The 14,031-nt window shown below is 31.8% G+C and overlaps 1 protein-coding gene across 3 annotated transcripts in view; it reads left to right on the top strand.

The window, feature by feature from the left end:
- LOC142331035 (uncharacterized) overlaps positions 1-14,031 on the top strand; it is a 160,701-nt gene that overhangs the window by 57,521 nt on the left and 89,149 nt on the right. For all 3 annotated transcript variants that reach the window (XM_075376638.1, XM_075376637.1, XM_075376636.1), the window contains exons 8-9: positions 2,833-2,920; positions 8,321-9,789. In XM_075376638.1, the coding sequence (XP_075232753.1) occupies positions 2,833-2,920; positions 8,321-9,789 (1,557 nt within the window). The remainder of the gene's footprint in view (positions 1-2,832; positions 2,921-8,320; positions 9,790-14,031) is intronic.

Here is a 14,031-nt window from a genome sequence, read left to right as displayed (position 1 = left end):
AATTAGTGCTGATGTATTAATTGAATGACTCAGAAGACTGCTCTGTGCTGACATGTAAGAATCTACAGTAATTGAATCATCATGTAATGGGGGTCTTTTTTAGAGTGATAGAACTTTTGATAGCGATAGCTGTCACTTGTTATGTTTTGATGACATTTTGTCATTTCAGATCAGTGAGCATTGGCAAATGATTATGGAAAAACTGATGCCGCAACAATGTTTATAAATTGTGGAAATATATTTCCAAAATCAATGTTTTGTTCGCCAAACGTAAAGAACACTTCGTAATTTTTATGGCACACATAATCATCAAACGTATTCGTCGAACTATTGATAATTTTCGAAAACCATTTACTTTATTCAATGAAAAACTAACAACAAGACAAAGACTGTACATACAGACAAAAATATCAGTGCTATCTGATAGTGTTGAAGAATATTTAGATGTGTCTATTCATCGCATTCTCAACAACTTGGACTTTGTCCATCTACTACATGGAAAATTTTACGTAAAGATCTTTGTCTATGACTTTACAAGATGCAGTTGGTGCAATAACTGAAGCCGCAAGACCATAGTAAGCGTAGTTTGTTTGGTGAATGGTGCCTAAATCCACTGGAAACCGATCTACTTTTTTATCGAAAAATTTTGTTAAGTGACGAAGCTCATTTCTGGTTAAATGGTTATGTCAACAAGCACAATTACCATATATGGAGACCAATCCTCAGGAAATTTACGTCTCCATTACATTCTCAAAAATACACTTTATGGTGTGGGTTACATGATGGAGGCATCATCGGTCCTTATTTCTTTAAAAATGAGGCCGGAACGCATGTTACTGTCGGTGGTGATCATTACTGATCAATGATCAGTGATTATTTGTTTCCAGATTTGCATGGCATTTAACTTGCAACAGTTTTGGTTTCAACAGGATGGTGCCACACCTCATACTGCTATCCAAATAATCAATTTATTGAAACAACAATTTAGCGACAAAATTATTTCATGAAATGGTCCAGTGAATTGGCCTCCAAGATCATGTGACCTAACACCAGTGGATTATTATTTTCTTTGGGGATATGTGAATTCTCTGGTTTATGCTGATAAACCAGCAACAATTGATGCTTTTAAAGCAAACGTAACTCGTGTTATTAACAAAATACATCCCCAATTATTTGAAAAAGTGGTTCAAAATTTGAATGATTGAATCTGGTTCATCGAAGCTAATCATGGGGGACATATGCCGGAAATTATTATTAAAAATGTCAGAAAATTATCTTTCAGATAAAAACAAAATTGGCTTCAAACTTACCTTTTTATGTGTTTTATTTCAATTCAAAGTTCTATCACTAAAAGAAAATCCATTACATATAGCTTCATATGACATAGTGTTACATTTGTGTCCACCCTCTGTTAGAAATCATTTAAAATATTCTTTTATGTACATAATTTATATCTAAAAAATACACAGAATTCTGCCAAAGCAATACTTAAAAAATTTTATCTCACAAAAACTGCAAGTGATGGAAAACTTCAGATTGTGTTTTTAAATTCACCGTATAAAGTTACATTTTAAATGCAATAAAATTTCTTGTGCCTAAAACAGTATTTATAAATGTTATTATTCAAAACTGACTCCATCTACTTCAAGAACCATCATATTATATTATTTTAATAATAATATTAATTATGCAATATGATAATAACCATTCAGAGGGACTCAACTTTTGATTATTACAAAAAGTAAGTTTTCATGACTGATTGTGTAAAAATAAAAAAATTTAAGTTTGAATTAAGTAATTTTTTTTTTTTTCTGTGTACTATCAATGCAAATCAATTTTTTTCAAATCTATTTACTACTTATTTTTCTTAAATTAATTTACTCAGTTTTGCTAATTTTAGAAATTAAAAACTGAAATTTAAAAACTAATTTTAAATTAAAATTTAAAATTTTACATAATATATATTTTACATATATATTATGTAAAATTCTTTGTAAACGGTTTAAAATTCTGAGTTAATAATGTTTGCTATGTTTAATATCGCTAATTATGAACCAAACATATAAACCTAACAATAAGAAATAAAGATTTGACACTTATTAAGGACAAATAAAAACATAATTTTTATTACTGTAGAAAAATATTGAGAAAAAAATTTTATAGAAAAAGTAGTTGGAAAAAAAAATGGAAAATGAATCCAGTGCAAAGTGAATAATATACATTCATAGGAAAGGAAGAACTGATGTAATATATATCATCCACCAATCTGGGGAATTATGAATTGAAGATTAATAAATATAAAAACTTTATTCACAAATTTTATCAAAGTATGATGTAGCTAATGTTACATGTTCTTGTAAGAATGCTTTGTCAACTAAAAAATGGTTTTTACATTTGTGAGAATCATTAAAGAAAACAATGGCTTTATTATCAATAATATTTTTCTTCAGAGATTATTTTACGGGCAGTGCCAGTTAAGTTCAAGGGAACAATTCCTGGGAGAATGTTAATTTAATTTAAAAAAAAGAAGGAACCTGGTACCAGGAATTATATCCAGCTTTTTAAACAAAATTTGAATTCCTGTTACCAGATTCCTTTCTTTGGAATTAAATTAACATCATTCTCCCAGGAATGGTTCCCTTGAACTTAACTGGCACTGCATATAAAATAATCTCCACCTTTAACTGGCCAGAACTGTTTCAGGCCAGTGACGCTTTAACTGTTTTGAACCAGCATTCTACAGTGTCTCTGAGCAGTAAATCGCTAGTGATACTAATTTATACATCTTGTGAATTTATATTTGTAATCTAAAAAAATTTTTTTTTTTTTTAGAGTTCTGAAGATAAAGGGAACTGGGATTCTGATTCTGATGATCATGATTATGTGGATGATGAAAAACTAAATGCAGGGAGTTCATTAGGCAAGTTGATTGAATATCATTATTGTAGTTATTTAGTAGCATGATATGTTGATAAATATTATGATTTGTTTAAATAAATAAATTATGTATAGATAAATATTATTAATAGATAAATTAATGATTTGTTGGTAAGTATTAATAATTTTTTTCATTTTTAAAAATTATGAAAGTTCACTTACATATTCAGGTGTTGCTTGTTGGTCTCTCTCTCTCTCTCTCTCTCTCAAACCCTCTCTCTCTCATTCTGTATGCACGCATCTGCATCATAATTATTATCAAAAATAATTTATAAACATATCAAAATAGTAAGTTTAATACAAGTGTAAACTTACTATTTTATATAATAAGTTTTTTAAATCTATGGATTCATCATAACTTATAAAAATACATTATAAGAATAACTTTTATATAAATAACTTATAAGAATTCACACAACATTTCACAGATGCTTTTATGAGTAAAACTTTTTTTTTTGTTGGAGGAAGGAAAAGCTCTACCCGTTGTAGTCTGCCCGCACAGAACAGCAGTGTCAGGCTCTCACCAACTAAAACCTTTCCACCTCAGCAACACATGAAAACTGGACCCACCAAAACCAGATAGTGAGATATCAGAGTCCTGCGGGGATCAATGGAGTTACCCCCATCCATGACTGGTTGTGGATGAATTCACCCTCCCCACTGTAGGATGTCCCTCTGCAGCGTGATCGTCAGACTGAAAGGTGAAGGAGGAACTCAGTGGAGTCCCATGGGCATCAACAGAGAACACACACCCATGTCAGTACATGGATGAACACATCCTATCCCTGCAGCTGTCCCTCTATCCTATACTTCTGCCACTCACCATCTAATATTGTTGTTGTCATGCTCGATTTAACAATATTGTTAGTGTCAAGAGAATCTGTCACTGCCACACACTGCACCTTGAATCTGTCCACCCCTCGCACATGAAGATAACATGCATGACATCATTAAGGGTGCTGCAGTATGGGCACAAATTGTTTTCATTGTATCCATGCTGAAACAGGTACAACCTGAAATAGCCATGCCTCAAGCGGAACTGGGTTAAGAAATAATCTACTTTCCCATAATCCGTATCGACTGACGGGAGAAAATTATTTATTAATTTAAACATCCATCTACCCTTTGCTGTTGTCTCCCACCTATTCTGCCACCAGTTCAGAAGAATATCTTAGGATATGGTCCTATTCTTCCTGTGGTAGCAGTCGTCTCTGAATCTGGCCAACAAGCCCATTGGCAACATACCAACAATAATGAACACTGCCTCTGACGATACAGTCCTCTACTAGAGCAGATTCTCAGAAACATTTTTCTCTGAACCTGCTTCAGGGTCATCATCCTAGCACGTTCAGTGTTGAGCTTCATCAACTCTTATTGTGTTGATAATGCTTGAATAAATGTGCCTTTTAGATAACCTAGGACCACGGACATTACTGATAAACCTGCTAAGTATGGTCACAGTCTTCTCTGTCTCATTGCAGCTTTGGCAGTATGTCTCTGAAGGGAACACCTCTTGTCTAGTCAAATCCCGAGGTACTTTACCAAAGTAATGGGAAGTACAGACACACCCTGCATCCAGAAGGAAATTGGCTGCCCCTTGGTCTTCTTCAGGACCAGTTCCAGCCCTTTATTGAGTAGCCAATCACTGACTAGCTCAATGGCTTTGTTGCCCCTGTCTATCACTAACTGCTCGGTCCTGGCCACCATGACCAGGACTAAATCATCAGCAAAGGCTACAGGAACAACTCCTTCAGAGAATGCAAGCCTGAGGACTCCATCATAAACCATATTCCACAATAGAAGATCCAGAACAGAACCTGTGACATACCCTGATCAACTGTAAACCTGACCCGGCCACTGAAACCAGATGCGACAAAAATCCTTTGGCAGAGATAGGATTGCAGCACTCTCCTAAGGTAGGCGTCAATCCCCTTATCTGTGAGCAACTTGAAGACCAATGACCGTATTAGGCTGCTGAAAGCACTCCTAACTTCAAAGAAGATGAGTATCAGAGTATACCACTTGTGTGTCAACCTAACCAACTCCCAGTCCACCGTGCTTGTTTGACAACAACCTTCCAGAAGTCTACTTGAAACCTGAATTGGTTTGGGTCCAATCCACCGCATCTTTCAATGTTATCGTCAAGCTGAACAACCAGTATCTTTTCAAACAACTTCATAAAGTTGTTAATCAAGCATAATAACCTATAGGCTGAAGGGTCATCAGTAGGATGCCCTTCCTTCCTGATCAACTCCAGCCTAGAATCCTTGCAGTGCTCTTGTATATGCTTGTTGACTATGACTTGGTTGAATTCTTCCAACACCTTATATGGTGCCATGTAATCACAGGCCTGGCCCAGGACTCTTCCCAGACTTCATCCTTTGGCTGTCATCAACCCCTCCAAGTAAACCAAGCAATAAGTTCGGCAACAGTTTCCTTTCTTCTGACGTCACCACTTGCTGGGAAGAGCACTGCCACACAACGTTGCAGCTGACCATCCATAAGGACCGACAGTGTACACTTGAATTTCTTGGTGATGATCTGGTATCCCTGTCCCCAGATGTCACTATCAATTTCTTCACAGAGCTGCCTTTAACAGTCCCTTCTGGATTTGGAGGTAGCCAGCTTGTACTGTTTTCTGGTCTTAATGAAACAGGCCCTTATTTGCTCTTTCTGATCAAAATGAGGTTGAACTTCAGATTCTGAAGTTCAACCTCATCAGCAAACCCAAGCAAAGGAAACTCCCTTATTCCTGATAAAAGCAAAGTCATTAAAAACTGCCTCTTTGATGAAGACATCTTGTCTGTGTTAAAAGGTGTTACATCACATTCACTATCGTCATCCAAGTCTACCATTAGGTGGCTATTTATTATGTTAACAACCATCTTCCTGATAGTTAGACTTCCCTCTAAATTGAAGTGAAACCTTTGATGTCTGTATAGCTGATGGAACTCCAACAAACTCACATTTCCAAACTGAGAAACTAGCTTTTTAATTTGTTCATTAATCACTTGAATTTTTTTATTTAATATGCTATCCTCATACGTGTGTGGTATAGTTCCAATAATGGCATCAGTGTATTTCAGTCTGGCAAAAAATATTTTAATAGTTTTATAATACTATAAAATGAGGATTCCTTATTTGTTATATTATTAGTACTAGCAATTAAGACAGTAAAATCCCCTTTAGTCAGCCGACTTAAATCCCGACCCAAAGCACGGTCAACACTGTCCCAATACAGGCATTTGGCATCACAGTTTCCATTACTCTAAAATTAAAGAAAGATTATAATCTAATGTTCTCTGCAAGTTGCTGCTCCTGACTATCAGAAAAAATGTTATTTTACTACCCTTTATTCTGGCATACTGCTTTTACTTGCAGGTTTCTCTGTAAATGAAGATCCCTCACGTATCCTGATAAATTCATTATTTTGCAGATTATCATCCCCAATCATTTTACAAATAGTATCTTAACAGCTGCATTTAGGACAGCTGAAATACACATCATTAACATTTTTTAAATAAGGTTTCTCCAATTGAATTTCCATATTATAGGGTGTTCTGTTTGTATAGTATCAAAAATCTTATCAGCTACACTGATTACCTGACTTGCCCGCTTATTTTATAGTCTCTGATTAGAGTTAATTATAGAAGCAATTCTTTCCTTTCCTAAATATATCCTCAGATAATTCTCATTAATGCTTTCTGAATTGTGAATTATTTTGTAGTTTTTTATTTTTTTATTTAGTTATTCTTATGTTTTTTTATCTGACACCAGTCGCTGTAGGATCACACAGAATAGTTAATTTTTAACTAGTTTTTTAGCTCTCGAATACTATTTCATTATTTCACTTACTGTTTCCTGCTTTTTTCTGACCACTTTAAGTTAGCGGATTCTTTCTTTTCCTTCTGGATCCCTTTGAATTCTAAGATTTTTTTCCTAAGATCCCTTCTATCTTTGAAATCTGTTACGTGTATGTTTGGTACCCTTCGGTCCTCTTTAACTTGCTTGAACCACTTAATGTTTGTTTTGTCACCATTACACTTGTCAAAAATGATCTTTGTAAGTCTGTTTGAATCCATTCTTGTCAGATGTTTGTAGAATGCCAGTCTTCACTTACATTTACTTTTTTCCTTTTGTACTTTTGTGTAATAAAAATTTACAAAAGTATCTTAAAATTTTCTGGACTTCTTTTAAAAGCAGTGAGAATTTTCCAAAGTTTATAAACAGAATTTTCTTTGTTAGTGACCCTTCAGAGTTAAAAAATTATTATGAGGGGCTTTTGCAACATTTTTTTATAGATATTACTTTTAACCATCTCAAAAAGATCTCTGCATAGATACTGCAGCCTCTTCTACTCCTACATATTTGACATATATTTTCTGTAATTGATTTTGTAACTATTCTTTTTTAATTTTGGTACTTTTTTTATGACTGCTCTTTTGGCAGAACTGGTTTTATGGTAAATACATATTTTTTGTAAACTTGTAATTTTGAAAACATATTTATTTCATTTATCAGTGTGCTAGTTTTGTTTGTTAATACTTTAAAGGAGGGAATTTTTTCCTTTTGTAGCACTTGTTGATAGAAATATAATGCATTTATATAAAGACTAAATATATTTTTAGTGTAATGATCTAGTTGTTAAAAAATCATTATGTTTTTACAGTTTGAAACCTGTTCTGCTATTAATACAATTTTCTTATTGGGGTTTTAACAAAACCCAAACAAGATAAAAATGAAGGCAGTACATTTTTTGTGACTACATTGACTTCTTCTTTGTATAGTAATAAGCACAATATATTTTTACTTTACATATCTGTATGTATTTTTACTTTTTTTTTTTAAATACTTATAGTTACCAGTAGGAAACAAATCTTTTAGAGATTTTATAAATCTCATAAAAATAAATCATAGGGAAATGTTTAATTTATAACATAAAATAACTACATTTTAATGGTAGATAAACAGTGCAATATATGATGGATAAATTCATTGTGATATTTTTATTTACCTGTTTTCAGCTAAAAAAATTAACCATTCAATCCAAATTTTTAAAAAAATTAATTTTAGATCTATATAAACGCTAAAGGTTTTGATGAAAATTCCAGGAGGGTCATGTGATTAACTCAACATTTATAAAATTGTTTCTGATAATATTCTGTATGCGGTGTGGCACTTTCTTTATACAAATGCCATCACATAAGTGTTAAAGTGTGTAATTTTAAGATGGATGGTGCTTTGCGTAGATTACAGATTATTTAAATTTAATTTCCTATCTGTGATGCAAGAATAATGTCAATTCAGGTTAAATTTTTTAATAAATCCAATAATTTTATATTAATCTTTATTTAAAGTTTTTCTTTCTGTTTATATTTTTCAGATATATCTCCTGAACAAAATCAGCCATCAAGTAAGACATCAGAAGAAGCATTGCTTGATAAATTTGAAACAAAAACAAAATTAAGTAATACTGGTAAAGACTGTTTAAAAGTGTATCCTACTGACAAAATAATAAAGAAGACAAATTGGTTAGAAGAAAATAATAAAAAAGATAAAATTGAGCCAAATATTAAAGAAGAAACACAATTGATGAATCGTTTAGTTCAGTTAAAAAAAAGTGAGATAGATGCAGATGAATATGTCAATGATCTGTTGAATGAAACAAAAACTATTGGTGAAAATTTAAATATAGTTGATGAATCTGATAATAACAATTATTATAAAACTGATGACTTATGGCATATAGATTCTGATGTAAATAGTAGCGGGATAAACAAACAAAATAGTGATCCTAATAAAAATAATTCTGTTGAAATCAAATCTAATTCATTTTCATGTGATAATGATATAAATAAAACACCTGATTCTGAAATTATCTCTGTCAAAGATTATACAATGTCTGATATGATGACGGATAATTATAAAAAATTAACATCAACTAATAAACAAATCAAAAGTTCAACTTGCGGTAAAGTAGTAAAATCCACAATTGATTATTTATTAAAAGATATTAAAACTCAATCGCAGACACCGAATATAAATGAAACTAAAAAAGAAATGGCAATTTTAAATAAAAGCGATAAAAGTTTAAATATAAATCAAACTAAGAAAAAAGAACTGCTGTTGATTGATAATGAGAAATTATTTAATAAAAAAAGATTTCAAAATAAATCTATTAATGAAGAATACAAAACACATTATCTTATCGATGAAGAAATGTTTGATAAAAGAGGTTCTTCTGATGAAGTAGTCTATTCTAAAAGATCCGGAGACTTTATTAGTAAAGGTAATATTAGTTTAGAGAATAGTGACTTAAGTTTATCTAATGATGAACAGGTTAATGAAAAATGTTCTAATGAGTTCCTAATCGATATCAAAAACACAAAAGAATCTAATAATAGTAAATTAAGTAATAATCGTGCTAATAAAAAAATAAATGAAAACAATAAATATAGTGATTTATCAAATGATGATCATAACGAAGATACTAATATTATAAATGAAAAAAGTAAAGATTTAAAAGAAAATAGAGACGTATTAAAAATTGATTTACAGTTAGGAATTGAAAACAAAAGTGTAACAAAGGAGGATTCAGGTAATTCAGTGTCACCTTTAGAGGATACAGTAAGCAATGAAGAATTAAGTTCTAGTACTTCATTTAAAATTAAGTCAAATCAGAAACATCAGTATACTGATGAAAGAGCTTTTGATGCAAATGCTGGTTCTTTTGATAATTATGATATTAAAGATATTGCTCTAGTGCAGAAAGTTGAGGATCTTTTGGAACAGTTTCAAGGAAAATTATCTAAAGATGTGCATGAAAAAATCTTACAACTAGAAAAAGAACAAGTAAGTTCTTAGTGTATTTATATTATCATTATTTTATATTAGATGAATTTGCATAAAATGATGTTTACACACTTTTTACATATCACATTAGATTTAAATTTTGGTGATTCTTGTTGTGGGTTTATGATAAGTTCCTTGGCTTCAAAGTTTTTGTACATTCCCAAGGATCTGAATTTCTTGCTATCTGTACCCTTAAAATATTAACTTTGGCATCAAAATATTCCATTTCTTTCACTATATGCATTTTAGGTTTTCACTAAAATGTAGTCCCTGGTGAAAGAATAGTTATTGTTAACAAAGGCATGTGTTGCAGTGCAGCTCCACTCTCATCACTGCATAATAGAATTATTTAGCATTATGCAGTGGTGTTATATTTCATTTGCAGTGTTCTATTTGAAATAAATTTAATATCTGCTTTAAATGGTATGTTTCATTCATAATTGATAAATAAAGTATGGTTCATAATTTAAAAAAAAGTATTTATCAAATTTAGGTCCCTCAGTTACTGATGATGGCTGCATTAAGGTGAAAAAAGCAGTGATCTATTATTAATTTATTTTTTATATATATTAAATAAATAAAACAAATTTTAATTTTTATATGTAGTTAATTTTGGTGAATATATTTTTTTAGATTAAAGTTCCAGTTTAAAATTATATTTTTCTTTCTGGAACACAGTGAAATTGTTAAAAGGCTGTTCTCTCAAAATAATAAGGAAGTAGATATACTGGATTTAGTTTTAATGGATTTGGAGATTTTTTTAAATGAATGTAAGAAATAACAAAAACAATGTTGTTTTTAAAATTGAAAATAATTTATTCATATTTTTAAGTACAGAATGTATTTAAAAGAAATAAGTAATAAAAGAAATTAAGCTAATTTTTTTCTAACCATGTATTAAAATGTTATAAAACAATAAACTAATTTGCCTTAATATTACATGACAAAATCAGTTATTTCCTTTATTTTGTGTATTATTTAGCATCATTTTACAAAAGAAGGGAGCTAATATAAGTAGGGGGGCGAGTGTAGAGCAACAGATTAATATTTGTTGCTCTACACTCGCTATCAATCCCAGTCTGAATAGAATCATGTTCAAAATTTTGATACAGTATGCACCAACACTCATTGTTGAATTCCATGGCTGTAATTTTTTAACTTTATATTTTAACATTCAAATTCAATTAATTGTTCGTAAAATTGTTAATAGTACAATAATGTTTTTCTAAATATAAAAATATAATAACGGTAGTCATTATTATTAAGAAATTTATCATAAATAAAATTTATGAAAATTTAAACTTATCAATCTCTGACTGGCACAGCAGCAAAAATAACTAATCAATAAAATCACTTAATAAATGAAGAACTGCTCTTTATTACTTTCTATGTCAAATATAAGTTAAAAGAATTCCATATCAGTCAATGTTCAAATAATAACCCCTGTCAGATGATGACCCCCCCACACACACTACACTACATATTCTTTTAAGTGGCATTGAAGGAAATTCTCATCATAACATATCATCCGGGATATTGGAGACAGGAGAACTGATGCAATCCTTCAATTCCAGTGTGTTAGCACAATGAATTTAGAAGACATCTTACTTGAAACCATCAGAAAAAAGTAGCATAAGTTAGACTGAGGAACCAGATTGGTGAAGAGATGTCAACACAATAAGAAATGATGATGATTTGCTCAAACTATGTAGCCAACAAAGTTAAAAAAAAGCATGGTAAAAACTTGTTACTTTTTTCTTTAATAACAGAAAGTAGATATTCTTAGGATAGTTTTCCATATTGTTAAATATTAAAAGGATTAATGAGTTCTGACAGTTGGAGTTCATCTTCTGATAGAATCGTTTTAGTTACTGAAAAGATAAAACTTCTTCAATAAAAAAAAATTAACTCTTGATGATTTAAATCATTCCAACAAGATGTTTTAGACTGGGCAGTTTAATTTTTACTTCCTTGTTTGAAGTAAAGGAAGTACAGTAATACACTGAACTTATGTGATAGGTGGGACTGAGCGATAATTGTGTAAGTCGAATTCGCATAAGTTGGAATACAATTTTGCATATAAATACATACAAATTATGTTTAATTGGGATCTGAGACAAAAGAAAACAATAATTTGGAAAAAAAATTTGTAATAAAATCTTAGATAATACAGTAAACCGATAATACATAAACCGAAGTTATTTTGACATAGAGGCTTCATAAAATCAAAGTTGTCTGACGAATCAACAATTTTTTCTTCTCACACAAAATTTCCTTGTTGCATGCTAATGATTTTTTTATTCCTTATTTTGTAGCAGGAATATGCTCTTCGTTGGAGACATGTTTTCCAAAATTTGTAACCCTTTTTCAATTGAACTGAGGCATTCTGTCAAGTTTTCAACCGTCATTTGATCTCCTAATTGAACTGGTTCTAAAGAATCAGATTCTTTAATGTCTTGCTCTTGCTCATGCATGAGCTCATCAGTTATCAGCTCCTGATTGTGTGAATCCAGCGGTTCTTGAACGTCATCACTATCCACTTCTAAATTTATTTGTCTGACAAGATTGACAACTTCTTCAATCACATTATCAATTTCATCAGGCTCTGGTGCTGATTCCGCCTAAGTTTCAGTGGTAAAAAAAAATGGACACAGGTTTTTCCAGATGCCATTTAAAGTTTCTTGTAAAATCTCATTCCAAGATTGTCCAATGATTCTCATGGCATATAAAATATTAATTTTTTTCCAAAAGTCTTTAATAGAGAACTAATTCATGTTTTGTCTCATAGCTTCATGTAGATGTACAGATGATCGATCGTCTTGTGTAATAAGCTTTGAATGTTTTGATGACTGCCTGGTCCATTGGTTGAAACAAGCTGGTTGTATTTGGTGGCAAAAATGCAACATCATTTGGTGTCAAATTTAGTTAAAGTAGCAGGAGGATGACCTGATGCACTGTTGATTAACAGTATGAATTTAAATGGAATTTGATTAGATTGGCAATAAAGTCCAAATTCAGGTATGAAGTGATGACCAAACCAGTCCTCAAAAAGGGACGCTATCACTCAATCTTTACGATTTGACTTCCAAATCAAAGACAAGCCAGCTTTAGATTTACTTTTTAATGCTCTTGGATTTTCTGAGCAATAAACTAGGAGAGGTTTTAACTTACAATCACCAGCTGCATTCACACCAACCGTCATTGTCAATCGATATTTGGTGGCCTTAAAACTGGAAAGGTTTTCTATTCACGCACGATAAAAGTTCTTTTAGGCATCTTCTTCCAGAAAAGGCCATCCCAATCCCGTAGGGGAAGACACTCACCTAGTGACGTTCTGGTCGCCACCCCTCCCCGTTCCTTGCCCTGTTGGGCTTTAATGGGAGTCGTCTATCGCCCTCTCTTTACTTCTCATAGTATTATTACTATGAGATGTAAAAATGCCACTGATGTAAATACCTCGGTAGACATTTACATCAGTGATTTAATAACTCAGCTTATCGCCTCCAGAACTGGCCAGCTTCATCCATGTTGAATATGGTTTGGCTGGTATAGCCACCTTCTTCTATCATAGCTTTGACTTTCTCTGGATTGAGAGACGCAGCCTCTTTATCAGCATTTGCCGCCTTGCCACTTTCTGCAATGCCATGCCAATTACATCGACCTTTGAATTGGCTGAACCAACCATTAATAGCTTTAAATATTTCATCTTTAGTCACCTACCCAACTTCTTTTAATCTCTCAAAAATTAGCTTAGTTTGAGAGCACACCGTGTTCTGATCAACAGGACAATTTTTCACACTTACTTGATTAGCACACCATAATTTTAACATTTTTTCCATCTTAACAATAATACCATGATGTTTGAATTCAGGGATTGAGCTTTTTTCACAGCTTCAAGAATTTTTTCTTTACCTTTTATAATTGTTCTGACTGTCGATTCCGATAGATCAAACTTCTTTGCCAATTCACAAATATTTACTTTTTCATCGAAGTCTTTGATAATATTAAGTTTACATTCCAAAGATAATGTTTTTCTTTTCTTATTTGATGCAAAAGAATCAGTTCTACTTCGTTTGGATGACATAGTAGTAGAGTCTATCAAGTCTCCGTAGACATAACGAATACTTAACAAAAGAAATACTCTAACAATTACAAACACACTAACACAAAATAATAATTTGTAGCTATGCGTTGACTCTGCGTAAAACATGTCCGATCATGTCGTAAGCTGAACTGAACTGA

Source organism: Lycorma delicatula, chromosome 10 (assembly GCF_047948215.1).
Source record: "Lycorma delicatula isolate Av1 chromosome 10, ASM4794821v1, whole genome shotgun sequence".
Classification (NCBI taxonomy): Eukaryota; Metazoa; Arthropoda; class Insecta; order Hemiptera; family Fulgoridae; genus Lycorma; species Lycorma delicatula.
Note: the sequence above shows the minus strand (reverse complement) of the source record. Positions and strands in the feature narration are given on the sequence as shown.